We start from the raw sequence: 15,901 nt of genomic DNA, 5'->3' as shown, positions 1-15,901 counted from the left end.
ACATATATAAATAAACTAATCTATAACTAAAACGGTTAATAGACGCATTGATTTTCTGGTCTTTGTTGTTGCATTTAGTTTTTTTAATTGTAAAATCTCTTGAGCCTGGCAAAGCTTCAAAATGGTGAAGATGTCGGCAATGACAAAATAAATGTCTTAAGCGTGGATGAATAAAGCAAGTTTGCTGTGATGCATGTCATGTACTTTATTTAAAAGCAGTCAATGTGACGGGAAAGGCGTGTCAGGAGAAAGGTCTCTTGAAGACAGTTAAGGAGGTATAGTTTCTAGGCCTGTTTCTTGGATCCCGAGCCTCTCCTGATGCTCTGTCCTCATGGAGCGAGCTTCTGGAGGTTCTGATGTCAGCTCGATGCTCCTGTCTACACCGTTGAGGCTTTTTCGGCACCATGCTGTGGGAGGTAGAAAAAAGTATTCATGTGCAGGCAAAACATCTGCGTTATAACAACATCTACAGTACAACCTGAGACTATAGCGGAACATTGTATGTAGGTCATGTTCCAGTCTACATCCAAAATGTCTTGACTTAGTTATTTGTGTGAAATGATCAGAATTAGTACAATACGAACTCACAATGAACTTTGACCACTAAAATGGAATCATTCATGAGTCCAGGTGGACATTCGTGCTGGCTTTCCTTAAGATATTGCATTCACAAGCATTGACCAGATGGCCAACCTGAAAACACAAAGCCAAAGCTAGCCAAAGCTCTCTCGGGGGCAGAGGCATTAAAACAAAACACGCTTCTGTGTTGTTGCCACAACCCTTAATTCAGCATGCGTGACACTTCAAACCATCATGACAAATCCCACATCCCGACCACATCCACCCTTCGTCCTCACCAGCTCCAGCCAAGGTACTATGCTGTCACTGTGGAAGTAATGGAGGCACGTTAGCTTCCTGACGGATTCACCTGGTGAATAATCCTACCTGCAAACTGGACATTTCGGTCTGCTGTCTGAGGGACACAAACACTAAAAACCCAAAGAATGGGAGCAAGAGAAACAGATACAGAGGTAAGTAGCCTGAATCCAGGGTGAAAATTTTTTAGTAATTAGTAATACTTGTAACTATAAGAGAGAATGGAGGTATTACAGCAGGAGGCAATGGAAGTAGTAATAAGGTAAGTAAGGAGAAGGGAAGGATGAGAGGAAGAGAATAAATGCAAGAGGAAGTAGGAAGAGAAAAATGAAAGGAAACATCGGCGGAAGGAAGCATTGATAATAGAATGAAAGGAAAGGACGGAGATGAAGAAAGCTTAAAGACAGGAAGCAGATGCAAGACAAGGAGAGGACAGATACAAGGGGAAAGAGTAAAGGAAAGACATCATTAGAGAAGGAAAATATAAGAAACAAAAGTAAAGATTGAAAAAAGGTGGAGAGGAGAAAAGAAGGGAAATAAGAGGAAGGAAAGACACATTCGCAGTATAATAAATTGGACCTGTCTGTTCTTGAGAGATACAAACTGTTGTCAGGGAGAAGATTATCTCCTTTTCAGCAGGAGGTGGAGGTGAGCACTGTCCAAACAACTAAGTGAGTGAGAGAAGGAGGTATTCAGAGGAGACATGTATACCACTGACCTCTGTGATGACAGAGTCCCGACCTTCGTGACCCCATGCATAATCCCCCGGGTTTAAGTGCACTCGTATACATGAGACAAACAGAAAAAGAGCAAAAGGGCGAGAGTTGGGGGGGGGGGATCTCAATCGAGAAATCAAAAAGCGCAGTGTGCAGCAACGTGGCTCCTGCTGCCGGCAAAGAGGCCGAGAACTCCTGCACAATCCTTGAAAGGGCAAAAACACACAACAAAGATGAGCTTTGGAAACACACTTTACTTTATTGAGAGCTGTTTAAATTAGTGCCAGGCCATTATGATTTTACTTGGAGTCTGAAACTGATATTTCACGACTGCACCAAATGCATAATAATAATTTCACATTGAGATCAAACGATAAGTATGGAAGCTAACTGAAGCATTACCGACTGCAAAACATACTTTGAAGCAAATCCCCTTAAGGAAGTGTTGTTACTATGAAAAAGGATTTCAACCTTGTTGACACTTAAACACACATAAACATGTAGGTATGTATAAGATACGTAAGAGATATGTAAGATATGTAAGATAAGATGGGGCAATAGAATGTGTGTGTTAGCACACACACACACACACACACACACACAAACACACGCACACAAAAGAGCTTTACAAATTAAATACAAATGTGTCTCCATATGGGAGCTCGGACATTTGCAGATCAATCTCTTTCTCTCTCTCTTTCCCACTCTCACTCCATCATCACAACGTGAATGACTCTCCATCAAGTTGGCTGTTTGTACCTCCTCACATAGGCTGATTTATTGAGGGGGCACAACACATCGGGGGCGGGGGCTGAAGGCCACGCATGCGCTGCACGTGCAGTCACCCGACCAGCGGGCAGCTGACAGAAGACTGGCCGCAGATTGTCTCCAACAGCAACAGCGGATCTCTCTCTCTCTCTCTCTCTCTCTCTCTCTCTCTCTATGCAGTCACACAAACAACTACTTTATTTTTAATTATAAAGTGATCGCTTAAATATTTCAATATTATTATTTTTAAAAACATGGTTGTACGTCCCCCGATGTCCGCATGGTTGAATTCCGGCTGAGCGGGTTAAATAAAAACACCCTCCAATGTGACTCACCGGGAGTTTGGGGTTTGTTTCACTTTTACAGCAGTGACAGAAAAAACGGTGTTGTGGTATGATCGTAGCCTCCGCCATGTTCACGGTGACGCAGTCCATGACGTCGGGGAGGCTGTTTGTTTATAAAAGGTCTCCAATGGCTCGCGGCGGTCCCGAAAGGTTAGAAAAAAATGACACCATTCAAGAGTGTAAACATACAAATATACACACAGCTTCAGGATCAGATTTGTTTTGGTCAAAGAGGAAGTTCCTTAAAGAAACCAAAACTTCAAAAGTCAACGAGTGAGATCACAGATGATCAGAATAGAGTATGCTATAATAAAATGTCATATAATAGACTGTGGATTATTTAAAAGAAACTGATGACCCGGTTCATGAGTTAGACCAATTCATAAAATGCATTTAGTGTACACCAGGCTACAGCCATGATTCTGAAACTATTTAAATAATAAAGAAATGAGAATAGTGTAAAACCACTGTAATTTCTAAACTGTAATCAATATTGATTACAGTTTAGAAATTACAGTGCACAGTTATGTGCACAGCTATGATTGTATTCAATGTAATGTAAGCAACCGAAATGCATGATAACACCACAACTGATATTGAGGGACATTTGAAATCCGAATAACATTGAAAGCACCAGGAGAAGTCACATGTCCAGCTGCGTGGACAATGCCTTTCACACCTTGACTAACCTGTATAAATACCTGTAGGCCCCCATTATTCTAGGAGTTCGTTTGGTGGAGGCGAAGCAGTCAATAGGCTGCCCTGTGGCAGTGCCCTGTGGCCTCTTGATTGCAGAAACCAGCGGCTCCTCAGCTGAGATGTTCTTTTTAGCACAACACCTTTTCTTTTATTAAATAATTTTGATTTTAACTTTTCATTCCAAGATGTCTTCTGTCCGTCTGGAGTTTTGTCATTTTTAGAACACAAGACTGAAAAAGAATAGAATAAGACCCATTTTGATATATGATGTATATATATATTGATTATAATATGATTAATAATAATAATTTAACTATATTTTTAATTATGTAAAATAGTTAGTACGCCTTGCTGAATAGAAACTTAGAAAATATGATCACCATCCCATCTGTGTTTTTCACCTGGCTGTATTGCTATGACAACGTTCTGCTACCTATCCAGAGCCTTTAATGCAGATTAGAGAGATCATTTTGTGTTTAACCCTGGTTTTACAGTCCTACAGAGGTGGGAAAACAACTTGGGACATGTGCACATGGATCAGCCTCATATGCGGCTCTCACATTTATCCATAAACCATAAAGCACCTCATCATGTTTCCACTGATGAACTGTGCTTTACATTGATATGGACCATTGCAGATGTGTCATGGTCAAGCAACGGTTACAAATTAAACCCAGACATTCTGCAAAGCAACATATTGCAAAGCTGACCAATGCAATCATGGCACAAAACAAAGAACTTAGGCTTATTTCAGACAAGGGAAACTGTTTGAAATGCTAAATGCATAAAGCGGCCAATAAATATTCCATTGTATTAATATCGCTGTCCCTTATCAGACACAATAAATGTGCCCATAACACGTGTGCATTCAGTTATATTAATGTGCTGGCTTTTATCCTAGTTCTCTCAGCTACAGTCCGAGTAATATAGCAATATGCCTTTGTTTGCTGCCATGCTCGTTTCACACTGCCGGGGCCGGGGTTGCACCTGAAAGTATGCAACCGAATACTAGCAGATGGTTACAGTATATTTTGTTCTATTTCAAAAGAATACATTTCACATTAAAAGTGTTTTTGTAATTGTTTTCAGACGTACATGTTATCTGGATCGGGCAGTGGCAATATTCATAATAAGTGACCGTCTGCGATCATTCACAAGTTGTCCTCCCTTAAATGATCACGTGCAAAAGATGCCGTGCTGCTGACACACTTTTTGGGGTTTTTTTGGTCATATGCTGCAAACACCGACCTTTTATGTGAACATGCTTGCATGGAGATTGAGAAACCCTGGGTGGACTTTCCCAGTTGGTAACCGTTTAGCAGGATTGCAGCGGTTAAGGCAAGTTTGATTCAATTAAACAACCCTAAAATGTGGTATCCTGTGACTTAATGACATATTGCAATAATAATTGTGTAAGCATGACAATATATTTTTTATTAAAACCAAGACAGTAACATGTTAATATCTAGAGAACCACAAGCAGCACCAACAGAACAGTGACAGATATATTTGAAAAGAAACATAATCTTTACAGTATGAGATGTTTTGGCAGATAGGTAAAGAGGCGTTCTCATTTGGAATGACAATAACAAAACGTGTTTGCAACAAAGCAATAGAACATTATGGGCGAGCTCCGGAGGTACACATTGTTAGAGTGGCAACATTTCAATGTTCAACTCAAACACCGGCTCGTTGTAAACACATCCAAGTGGGAATGGGAACTATGCAGACTACAACTGTCCTACTCGGCACACAGCTCTTCTCGTTTCCCTGCATTCACTGATACTAGGTAGGACACAGCTACATTTCATAAAGCTTCAGCATCTCACTGTTCACACCGTTGTTTCCTCAATGAACTCTTGTGATTTGTTGACTCCCGGTTTGGCAATGCAGGTAACTTGTCCTGTACATCTTTAGAAATGACAAAACCCCACCTGTGACTCATGCAAATGCCCTGATGGTCAGTTGCTCAGGGGTTACTATACAGACATATTACCACCTCCCACCCCAAAATCTAATTCTAATAACTTGTGGCAAAATAAATACCAAACAGATCTCCAATCAAGCAGAATGGGATCTCCTTTCTGCTTGGGATCTCTGTTTTTTACCCTCCCAAACCCTCTCGTCCCTCCCTATCGAGGAGTGGTGAAGGCCCCCTGGGCAGCGCTGGTGGCGGCGCTGGTGGCAGCCTGGCGCACGACCTGATTGGACATGACTCCGGTGGCGAACTCGGCCTGGGCCTTCTGAAAGCTGGCATCGGTCTGCCGGTACATGCTGTGGACCTGGAGAGGAGAAGAGCAGAGCGCGCTGACACCCGACACGACACGCAGCAATTCATCCTCATACGATGCACATTGTGCGAGGGAATATGATACGCAGAACCAGATACCGGGCGTTTGTTGTCTAGTGACTGCTTCATGGTCGGGGGACCACTTGAACACAGCTTGTTTGCACAGAGCAGGCAGAAAATGCAAATACAGCACAACAATCATCATTTCATTTTCTTCCCCATGACTTCTTTGAAGAAATGTGACCCACTAGATCATGTCACAATATCTCCTATTATAATACGGGTAGATAAAATCAAGCCTTCTGATTGGTTGAGAGTGAGTCACGGTGGGTGCATTATTGAGTGATAATGTACCGTTGCTGTTCACATTGACCCGAGCGTTCCATATCACGGCGCACTCAAAGTAACACGTTAGATTTTGCGCGACCGTTAGTTTTAGCTTGGTGGAGATTGCTAAAAAAAAAAAAAAAAAAACGGAAATCCGACAAATGATCGTTTTGAGGCAGTGTGAGCTTTCGCAACCGGACAATTAAGGTGGACGTCATGAGCGATGTGAATGAATGAGATGGTGCGGGACCCAATGCTGTTTACATGCACGTACGAGCACTATTTTTTCTCTAGACTACTAAAATTGATGGCTACAACTATTTTGTGCTGAAAGGCAGCTATTAACTTACTATTTATAATTTCGCTGGTAACTGTATTATAAAAGCAATAAGGTACTTTAGGCTGTACTTTATCTTCAATAATGTAATAGTCCGGGGCTGTTGTTAAGCCCAACGCGCATATATTCAAGTACACGTAGACCTACTTGTGCTTTCACTTATTAATTGGATTTACATTAATACTTTACATGGCTTAGCAATTGTATTTGTTTGTCTGCATTTTGTGCTCGATTGCGTCATAATCTGATATTACAAGTATACAGCTGGTTGATAATTCTAACAGATAATTTGGTTTAATGGTCAGTTAAAATAACATGGAAACCCCAAAACAAATGTATTCAGTTTTCACCTTCTTCAGCATGAAAACCCCAATGGCAGCTTGGGCAGTAAAGAGGAGGGCATTCATCATCATGATTGCACCAACGGCAACACTGTCGTTCAGAGCAGCCAGGCTCACGATCCACCCGCTGAGGGGAAGAGACACGTGAGACAACCAGCGGAAAGAGGTTTTGACAGGGATGGTTTTGTTTATTAGTCCTACCTGAAACCCCATCCAGGGATACCAATGGTCATGATGACTGAGACCACCACTTGGGCAAAGAAAACAAAGAAGAAGACAAAGAAATTGAAGGAGCTGTCACTCCTGCGGGGGGAGAGAAAAATATTGTTAGCGAGCGTTATGAAGCTACAGCTCAAGCCCATTCATGCTTTGTGTAGCTGGTCAGCTTAGAAAAGCACACATGGGTAAACAAGTTAATGGTCGATGGGCTTTTTCATTAAGATGCTGCAACACACCTGAAGGCTTTGTACATAGGACGGTACCAGCAGACAAAAGAGCAGGGGGTGAAGAGGAGGGCCCACAGGATGGCCAGACCCAGGCCAACACCACCCGAGGTGTTCACGCAGAAATTGGCCAGTGAGGAGATCAGGTTGAAGAGCAGCCCACAAGTGCAGACTGGACATTGACGATATCGGATGAAAAGGAGACAAAAGGATGAATGGCAGTGGTCGGACAACAATGAACGGGGGTGGAATCCGAGTGCAGGGATCAACTCTTTGTTGCTTTATTACAGTGCAGTGGACTAGAACAAAGCCAACGCACCCCTCCCCACTCTAAAGAAGGAGCCAACTCGTCAGGACTTTGGCTGATGCAATATGCCGTTATTTATTACCTTACTTTGGCTGCTGCTAGGTAGTTCCTCAGTGTCTATCAATTTCTTATAATTGTAAACTAAACTCCCGTAAGCAGTTATTTTGTGTTTCACTTTCTTGCCCTCTCTGTCATTTTCAAAATTAGTATCAAGGTTAGTTTCATCCCATAACCCAGTGTGAACATGTATGGGATGTAGACTCATTCTAGACACATTTAACTCCCCCCAGTGTGCATCCCCAATGCTTTAGGTTATTCAATTAAAAACAATTTGAAATGTTTCTTGGGTGCAGTAAATTCCCCGGGTGAAGTCTGCTATACCATCTTCACCTTATGTAGACCTTCAGTTAGTTCCTATGTCCGGCAGTGAGGAGTCATTCTGCAGACACTCCATCTCATGCTCGAGAGTACAGCAGGTATCACACAGACATTAATCATGAGTGTAGGAGTTAGTGGCATCTAGTGGTCAGTTTGTAAACCGAAGGCAAATGAATAGCACTTTGCTCTCAGTTCCTAAAAGTGTGGAACTGCAGTGGCCTGCAGATAGCATTAAAAAAGGCAAATGCCCTCTCAAGAGCCAGTGATAGGTTTGTCTGTTACGGGCTGCTTTAGAAACAAGGCACCCACCATGAACGGGACCTGCTCCCTAGGTAGGGATCAAGAAACGGCTCATTCTAAGCTTTTGGAAACAGTTCTCCTATCGCATACTGGTGTTGACACGACAATAATGGGAATTCCCACATTAGGGCATGGTGAAAGTTACAGTAACTCACACATCCAGAAGTAGTACATGATGGTGACGGTGCGCTGGAAGTGCTGAGTGATCTCCACATTGATGTCCTGGTAGAAGCAGGGACCCACAGGGCAGAATGAAGGCAATGGGGGCCAGTTGTTCTGACGAGCTAATAAAGAGTGGAAAATAAATCACATAATAAAATCATTAAATCCAGAAAACATTGAGGCATGTTTCCTTAATTATTTGCCCTCTCATGTCTTACAGGCTCCAGTTCCCAGGCTGTGTGACTCAAGCTCCCTCTCTCTTCTCTCCAGCTCCCGGGCTTTCTTCTCCAGCTCCTCCTGCTTCCTCAAGAGCTCTTCCGTGGTAGCATTCACCGCAGTCTAACACAGAGAGACACAAAGTGAAATTAAAGCGGCAGGCAGCAAAGAACAGGCTGTCGCACCTTTGCACACGTAAGGGGATGCCAGTGACCAAAAGCGAATTATCGGGAAGATATCGCTTTGGGTAAAAGCGTCAGCTAAATGTAATGTAAAAGAGATTGAAGAGCAGATGGAACTGGACACATGAATTGAATTGTGTGCAATTGGAATCAATTTAATGGGGCCTTTGCTGTTCCGATGTTGCCCGTGCTCGGGACCTAATGATGCATCAGAAATGCAAGTCAAGCTTAAAGAAAATATTGTGTGTATGCATGATAAATAAAGATTATAAAAGGAGCTCAACTGAAGCAACACAATAAAGGTGCATTTGTAAAGTTAGTTATCTAATCTAATTTTCAAAACCCAACACTGAGGAAGTACACTTTGTCACTGAATGTGTGGATAAATAATCAAATGGTAAACAGTAGTCTGAAGGGAGAAAAGCAGCATCGAACAAGTGCCTCTACATTGCAGGTTGTGTACCTGGGAGGTATAGGAGCCATAGTTGCGAGGCTCAGTGGGGGTCGTCCTACTTGGTGGAGTCTGAGCAGGCGCAGATTGAGCAGAGGGAGAGGTGGCTTCATACGGAGGAGGAGGCTGGTTAAAAAAATACAAATATATTCAATCCAGTTACCACAATGAAATATCAAATCAGTTGAATATTGATACATGAAATTAAAAAAGTCTACCACATATTATAATATAAAGAAAACTTTTATTCTAATATAAGTAATAGAAACAGAATAATGTCGTCAGTCATTATGTGCATGAGGCTCGTGGTCTTATTCTCGGAACTAGACTACTTTCAATGTCCAGGGCTAGTTCCTGTTAATGCAGTATTGGCCAATAACAGCAGCAGACAGGAAGTATAAAAGGACCAATGCCAGCAAAAGCAGCGTTTCCTAGCAAACAAACACATTAAACTATTTAACATGCAACTGAGGTGTAAGATGTCACAAGGCAACGTGTATATTTTGGTCTTGTTCAGTTTAAGATATAAAGACAATTTTAATGAAATCCATTTGCGTTGAATCCAGTGCTCAAGGCAGGATAACTAAATAATTCACTGCAGCCTCACTGTGTGTCCAAGCTGGTTTGGATATTAAATACACAATGTACATATGTCACTTCAATATCGCTCACTACTAAATACAGAATTTCCCTGATGTATTAAGGCGGTGGCAGGTTTCCATGGTCCAGATATCTGGATACCATTATGTGCAATGTAATCATTGAATCAAATCAAATGAATGAAGGAAGTGAAACTAAACTTAATTCCATCCGCAAGTTGCAGTCAGTCACTTTATCAGGAAAACATTTTAAAAGACATATCTTTGACTTGTTCAAGTTTGACTTTCGACGTATTCAAGTCATTTTTAAAGCCTTCTTTTTTCAATAGATAGTTTGCGTCAATCAGACATTTACATATTTCTTTCCGACAAAATTTTAAAAAGCCTTAGAAGATAAATGTTTTTTAAATGTTCCAACTCACTTAAGTGATACGTTATTTATTAACATCTCCCTTAGATTGCAACCATATCTGGGAGAGGGCCGAAAGAAACTGTAAATATCACAGACATCAGACGAGTAGCTTGATGTTGAATTATATATATATATATATATATATATATCCCCTGATACCTCTGAAATGAGCAAGGTCTAGCGCAAATCGTGGCAGTGGCAACTCGCTGAGGCACTTCCTGTTGCAGGCTGCGGTGCGCGGGGATTCGTGGCAACTGCCTCGACTCTGTGGCAACTGCCGCGGCGAGTTGTGGCAACTGCCTCGACTCTGTGGCAACTGCCTCGTGTGTTTACTCGGTCAAGAGAGGTAGCTCGAGCGGTGCCATGAGTTCGGGTACCGGTCCCTCGGTCGGGGGAGCTAAATGGACCGGTGCTTCGAGTTAAAGGAGCTTTACCACGATGTATGGGCTTGATTCCTCGGCTGGTAGCGGTACCGGGACTTTAAGGGAGAGGTGCCACGACCGCTAAGGGAGCCTTAGCTCTCGGCTGGTCGAGGTACATGGAGTTCAATGGAGAGGTGCCACGACCGCTAAGGGAGCCTTAGCCCCGGTCGAGGCAGGCAGCTCGAGCGGTACCGCGGGTTCAGGTACCGGTCCCTCGGTCGGGGGAGCTAAATGGACAGATGCATTGTGTTATAGGATCGTTACTACGATGTATGGGCTTGATTCCTCGGCTGGTAGCGGTACCGGGACTTTAAGGGAGAGGTGCCACGACCGCTAAGGGAGCCTTAGCTCTCGGCTGGTCGAGGTACATGGAGTTCAATGGAGAGGTGCCACGACCGCTAAGGGAGCCTTAGCTCCGGTCGAGGCAGGCAGCTCGAGCGGTGCCACGGCTGTAAAGGTAACGGTGCTACGGAGGGTGAGGGTGCTGCGATTGTTTGGGAGAAGTGCAGTTTCCGTTACTTTTAGTATTTCAACAATATATGACCGTATAATACATTTTAAGTGAGTTGCCGCGTCGAGTCGTGGCAGCTGCCACAACTTCACGACAGCTGCGTCGACTTTGCGGTAATGGTGGCTTGACTGTTCCCGTTTTCTTTTCATATATTGACAATACTATGCGGTCATTGAGAGTATTAGTATTGTTAGTTGTAATTGGTTTAGTCATAAAACGCCGATAAGTGATACAATGGCTTCCCGTTTAAGTCCAGCTAAGATAATATGGACTAAGACCAGTTTCCCTTTGTTGCCTTGGTAACAAAAACCACTTTCCGGCAGCTCCCCGAAGGAATGCAAATTGTAAATATTGGTAAGATGCATTGTAACGTTTAAAATATCATAAGATCAAGATCCCATAAAACCTAATGGGTTTTATATATGTGTGTGTGTGTGTGTGTGTATATTTGTATATACTTGCTGCAGCAGCTGGTATAGCTTGCAAAGAAGTAATCTCGACATGCAGCTGTACAATAACAAGTAACGTCTTAGAGAGTCGCTTTTGTTTTTGTTTGTCGCTTGTATAAACAAATATAAGAAGGATGACTACTTCTAAGTCAGTGTGTTTATATGTATATATAATGTGTTACACATTTTTTTCCACATCATTCAAGTTATTTAGCCACAAGAGTATATAGTATATCTTTAGTTTGTTGTTGTTTACTATGTTTTTGAGCACTTTTTAATATCACTCTATACTTTTTGTAAACAGTAACCGTACTTAACTTTATTAATTTATTGTGAGAAGTAATTTGTTCGCCTGGCTGTTTTTTCAGACACTAGTCTGCTGGTGTAGTTGCTTTGTGTGACACATATAGCACTGCCTGCTTATGTTGCCTAAATGTTGTGAATATAACCCTTATATCAGGGATGGGCAACTTAAATGATTGAGGGTGCAGCGCACTTCCTAGCAAGATTTATGACAAAAATGGCCCGGGGCAGCCAGTTGCCCATCCCTCCTTTTATATCATCATGTGAATTCACACAGGTTTTTTTTTGTTATATAGCTTGAAGAAATGTATGTTGTTAATGTAAGTTATGTGTAAAATTGTATATCATTGTCTAATTTACTTTTAAACCTCCAAACAAATCCAATTGTGTGTTTGACTCATTGTTGAAGTATTTCAATGTGATTTATGTGTTCTAGCCTAAACAATTGATATTTATTTGGTGAAATCAGCTATTAAATTATACGTACTATTTCCAAAGTGCAAAGACTTGATCAAAGTTTGTCACACACACGCAAAATGAACAAATACTCTTTGCATTTCTATTCACGCCACAGATATTGGCAAAATAACAAGAGACCCTCTAGTCCTGCCTCTTGATTACGACAATGCTATAATACAACACAGATTCATCATCTGCAGGCATAATATACCAACAACATGATTTGTCCAAGCTGATCAAAAAAAATAAATCGACAAGTTCCGTTTAATCTTTTTTTCATTCATTCTAAATGGAGTGTAATTTAATTGTGGGTGAGCATGCGTATCTGCAACATCACTTACTTGACTGTCACAATGCTGGCTAACAGCGGTTTTGCACGTCAAGTTGGCATCACTGTAATCACAGAATCTGGTAGTTCATTCAAAGACATAATATCTTTCGCATTGCTGAAGACACGTCAGGAGGTGACAGAGAAAGCAAAGTAGTGGTAAGAAATGTTCAAATCTTTGCAATAAAAAACCAAGATGCAATTACAGAGATGATTTTGAGTCCAGTAATTTATATAGATGTAAATACTGGTAACTCAGATTATATACTGATATTCAATTTTAAATGGGTATTGATGGTTTGTTCATATAATCACATACCCATTATTTCACAAAGTAAAGATTACACTTTTAGGTGTTAAATGAAACAGATTTTCATGTATTATTAATTCATTATTGTATTTGTTTAATTTGTACCTCAAATGCTCTATAACTTTTAATAATTAATTTGTTACGACAAACTTCCCGCTGTCCTTCCCATGGAAGAGGAAGAACAAGAGGAAACTCTTCATGACCTCCACAATTGGGAAGATGACCTAAACGAGGACTCTCCAGCGGAGCTTTTTACCTTTATTTTCGAACAAAAGAAGCACTACCAAAAGTTCTGCACTGCAATGCTAGATGAAAAAAATTTGAAAGCATTTGCAAAGTTTGAGCAACAGTAGTGCTGACAATTTGCTCAAACTAGTGGACGCACACCTTGAGATGTGCAATTGAAAATATATAAATATATGAAGCATTTTGAATTAAAAGATTTGCCTCAAAATGACCTTTGCCAAAAGGGTGACCTTCCACAATGAAAAAAAATGTTTGGGCTTGCATTGTAAACCTCTTGTGTGGAATGAATTTATGTCAATTTGATTTACCTACCAAGACAAATAAACTACATACTTAGTGGTAGGTGTCACCATAACTATAATTGGAATTTACATATGTAAGCTATGTAGATAGATATGCAAGAGTACACAACTTATGTCTTCCTATTACCACTAGCTGGTTATATTAATACTAATACTCTTATACTAATACTCTTATCTATATTTTAAATGTGTTTACTGTTACCAAGGCAACACGTGCCCGTAGTAGTTCAGCTGGACTTAAACGGCAAGCCATTGTATCACTTATCGGCGTTTTATGACTAAATAAATTACAAATAACACTAGTACTGTTAAAGGGCGTATTGTATTGTCACCTGCTGGCCAATTATAAAACATAAATGTCACCTATTTGGCAAACAAAAACGGCAAGTGTCGAGGCACCACTGCCGACAAGTCGAGGCAGTTGTCGTAAAAACGGCAAAGCGTCGAGGCACCACTACCGCAAAGTCGACGCAGCTGTCGTGAAGTCGTGGCAGCTGCCTCGGGGTCGAGGCAGTTGCCACAGAATCGAGGCAGTTGCCACAGAATCGAGGCAGTTGCCACGAATCACCGCGGCAGTTGCCACAGAGTCGAGGCAGTTGCCACGAATCACCGCGGCACCGCAGCCTGCAACAGGAAGTGCCTCAGCGAGTTGCCACTGCCACGATTTGCGCTAGCTCCTACTGTCTGAAATACGACTCACCGCAGTGGTATTATCAAAGGGGTTGTACAGGTCCAGGGTGGCATATCCTGTGTTGCTGCTGTGTTGAGTCACTGCAGGGTCCTAGCACACAAAACAAAGAAAATGACCACAGTAATCATTTTCAATCAGCATGCTCACGCCTCAATCCACATGTAACAGACCCGAGCTGCTTCTTTCGGCGTATCCATTGTTAAGAGGAGCCACAAGTGGGCAGAGATTAAAGAGGGCAGAGAGGGGCCCAGAAAGAAAAAAAAAAAAAAGCCCCACACGTCACATGAGCCACAACACGCCCGCTATTACATCCATGACATCCATCCATCCGACACACCGACACGGCCTCACGCCACATTTACATTTCATCTCACCCACTTGGAAAGGGTTTGGGTCTTCTGTCGGCTCGGGGAAGCTCGTGTATTTGGACATGTCGACCGTCGTTGGGGGTGCGGGGGGTGACAGGGAGGGGGGGGGGGGGGGCAGAGGAGCTAACGTAAATTAGCCTCCCCTCTCTGCGGCTGCTGTGGATACGGTGAGTCACGGAGAGTCACTGAGAGGAGGAGGAGACGCCGGCGGCGTCCGTCCCGGTAGATGAAACGCAGCGGCTTTTTTTTTTTTTTACCTAAATCGAAAGGGCGGGTGGTGTGGTCTGTTTATCCGGTGGAATGTCTACCCGCCCCTCCGATGGTCATCTCCGCTCAGTATGACGTTGTATTGCAGGTTGACCGGTGTCTCTACGATGACTCCCCACTGCCTGCCCGCCTAACCCCGTTCAGTCCTGACGGCGAGGTTCCGGATGTCAGCCGCACCGAGTCGCTGGAGAAAACACCACGGACCCGTTAATTTCTCCCGCAGAGAAAGACGGCCAAGGAACCGGAAGTGGCCAGCCGTAACCCGGGTCACGTGACAGCTGCTGCGGCAGAGCGATGAGCACGTGGGAACACGAGGGGGCGCGGCGCTGCCAAAAAAAAACAAGGTCAACAACAACAAAAATATAATATAATAGATCACTTCCATAGGATGCCAGAGTCTAAAGAATAAAAACGTTAGACAATTTTCTTTGCAATGTGAGTTCCCCTAAAGGAGACATTTCTAGGTTCATATGTACCTAAATGGATTATCATAAGAACTGTATACATATACTAAAATACCTTTATAAATCTGAGCAGTTATAGCCTTCAGCCTCTACTTGGTACTTGGAGCATAGCATTATGCCCATATTATTATTTGGCCCATATTATTAATATGGGCCAAATGACTAGTATGAACGTGAATCACTGAGACATACTGTCAACTCTCGAAAACCCAAACCATAGCCATTAATAAATGGTTCTGGATTTAACTGCAATCTGTGCAGCAATACTAGTTTGATCATTTATCATGTAGGTTTTTTATAGTTGGGCTCGATGAAGTTGCAGACAAGAGCCAAAACTCTGTTTTGAAACCATTAACAAGGAAAACCAAAGAAAAACACACAATTGGATTAAACGCGTCCTTCACCTTTTTTGTTATTTTTCTCCTGTGGTTAAAAATTGGGTTACATCAACTTTAACTTCAGAAGAGGTGGTGTCATTGCAAAACATAAAAATATTTATTAGATTTTTGTTTTTTAAATAATCGGTTGGTGGGTGAAGAAATGCCAGGTCTTGAATGTTTTTTGCCTGGTGTTTTTAACAATTCGTTTTAGAAAGATGCTTCTCTCCTCGTCCAGGAGATGTCACCCTTGTGT

The 15,901-nt window shown here is 42.1% G+C and overlaps 1 protein-coding gene and 1 long non-coding RNA gene across 3 annotated transcripts; both read right to left on the bottom strand.

Annotated features, from left to right (window-relative positions):
• Nucleotides 1-194: 194 nt before the first annotated feature.
• On the bottom strand, nucleotides 195-2,791 carry LOC119218849 (uncharacterized). The gene is made up of 3 exons (XR_005120437.2): nucleotides 2,696-2,791; nucleotides 1,595-1,797; nucleotides 195-407 (listed from the first exon to the last, which is right to left on the bottom strand). It is a non-coding gene; the product is annotated as an uncharacterized LOC119218849 (long non-coding RNA).
• A 2,020-nt stretch (nucleotides 2,792-4,811) lies between these two features.
• scamp3 (secretory carrier membrane protein 3) lies at nucleotides 4,812-15,077 on the bottom strand. Of its 2 annotated transcripts, none has more exons than XM_037473498.2 (9): nucleotides 14,548-15,077; nucleotides 14,179-14,259; nucleotides 9,150-9,263; nucleotides 8,507-8,627; nucleotides 8,282-8,410; nucleotides 7,154-7,313; nucleotides 6,900-7,001; nucleotides 6,708-6,825; nucleotides 4,812-5,685 (listed from the first exon to the last, which is right to left on the bottom strand). In XM_037473498.2, exons 1-9 carry the CDS (start codon nucleotides 14,599-14,601, stop codon nucleotides 5,536-5,538), a joined length of 1,029 nt encoding a protein of 342 aa, XP_037329395.1. In that variant the 5' UTR covers nucleotides 14,602-15,077; the 3' UTR covers nucleotides 4,812-5,535. The 2 variants fall into 2 exon arrangements, with proteins under 2 accessions (XP_037329395.1, XP_037329396.1); XM_037473499.2 differs by lacking the exon at nucleotides 14,548-15,077 and adding an exon at nucleotides 14,340-14,462.
• Between the last annotated feature and the right edge of the window lie 824 nt (nucleotides 15,078-15,901).

The sequence above is a fragment of the Pungitius pungitius genome, chromosome 17 (genome assembly GCF_949316345.1).
Source record: "Pungitius pungitius chromosome 17, fPunPun2.1, whole genome shotgun sequence".
Classification (NCBI taxonomy): Eukaryota; Metazoa; Chordata; class Actinopteri; order Perciformes; family Gasterosteidae; genus Pungitius; species Pungitius pungitius.
This window is presented reverse-complemented; position numbering and strand designations above follow the sequence as displayed.

Bases quoted from the DNA above. Each gene is read 5' to 3' on its own strand.
- scamp3 (XM_037473498.2), bottom strand. From the start codon at position 14,601: ATGTCCAAATACACGAGCTTCCCCGAGCCGACAGAAGACCCAAACCCT. The intron at 9,264-14,178 runs GTGAGTCGTATT...TTTTTTAACCAG, and splicing joins CCTTTGATAATACCACTGCG to CCTCCTCCTCCGTATGAAGC. The intron at 7,314-8,281 runs GTGAGTTACTGT...GTCAATGTCCAG, and splicing joins CATGTACTACTTCTGGATGT to TCTGCACTTGTGGGCTGCTC.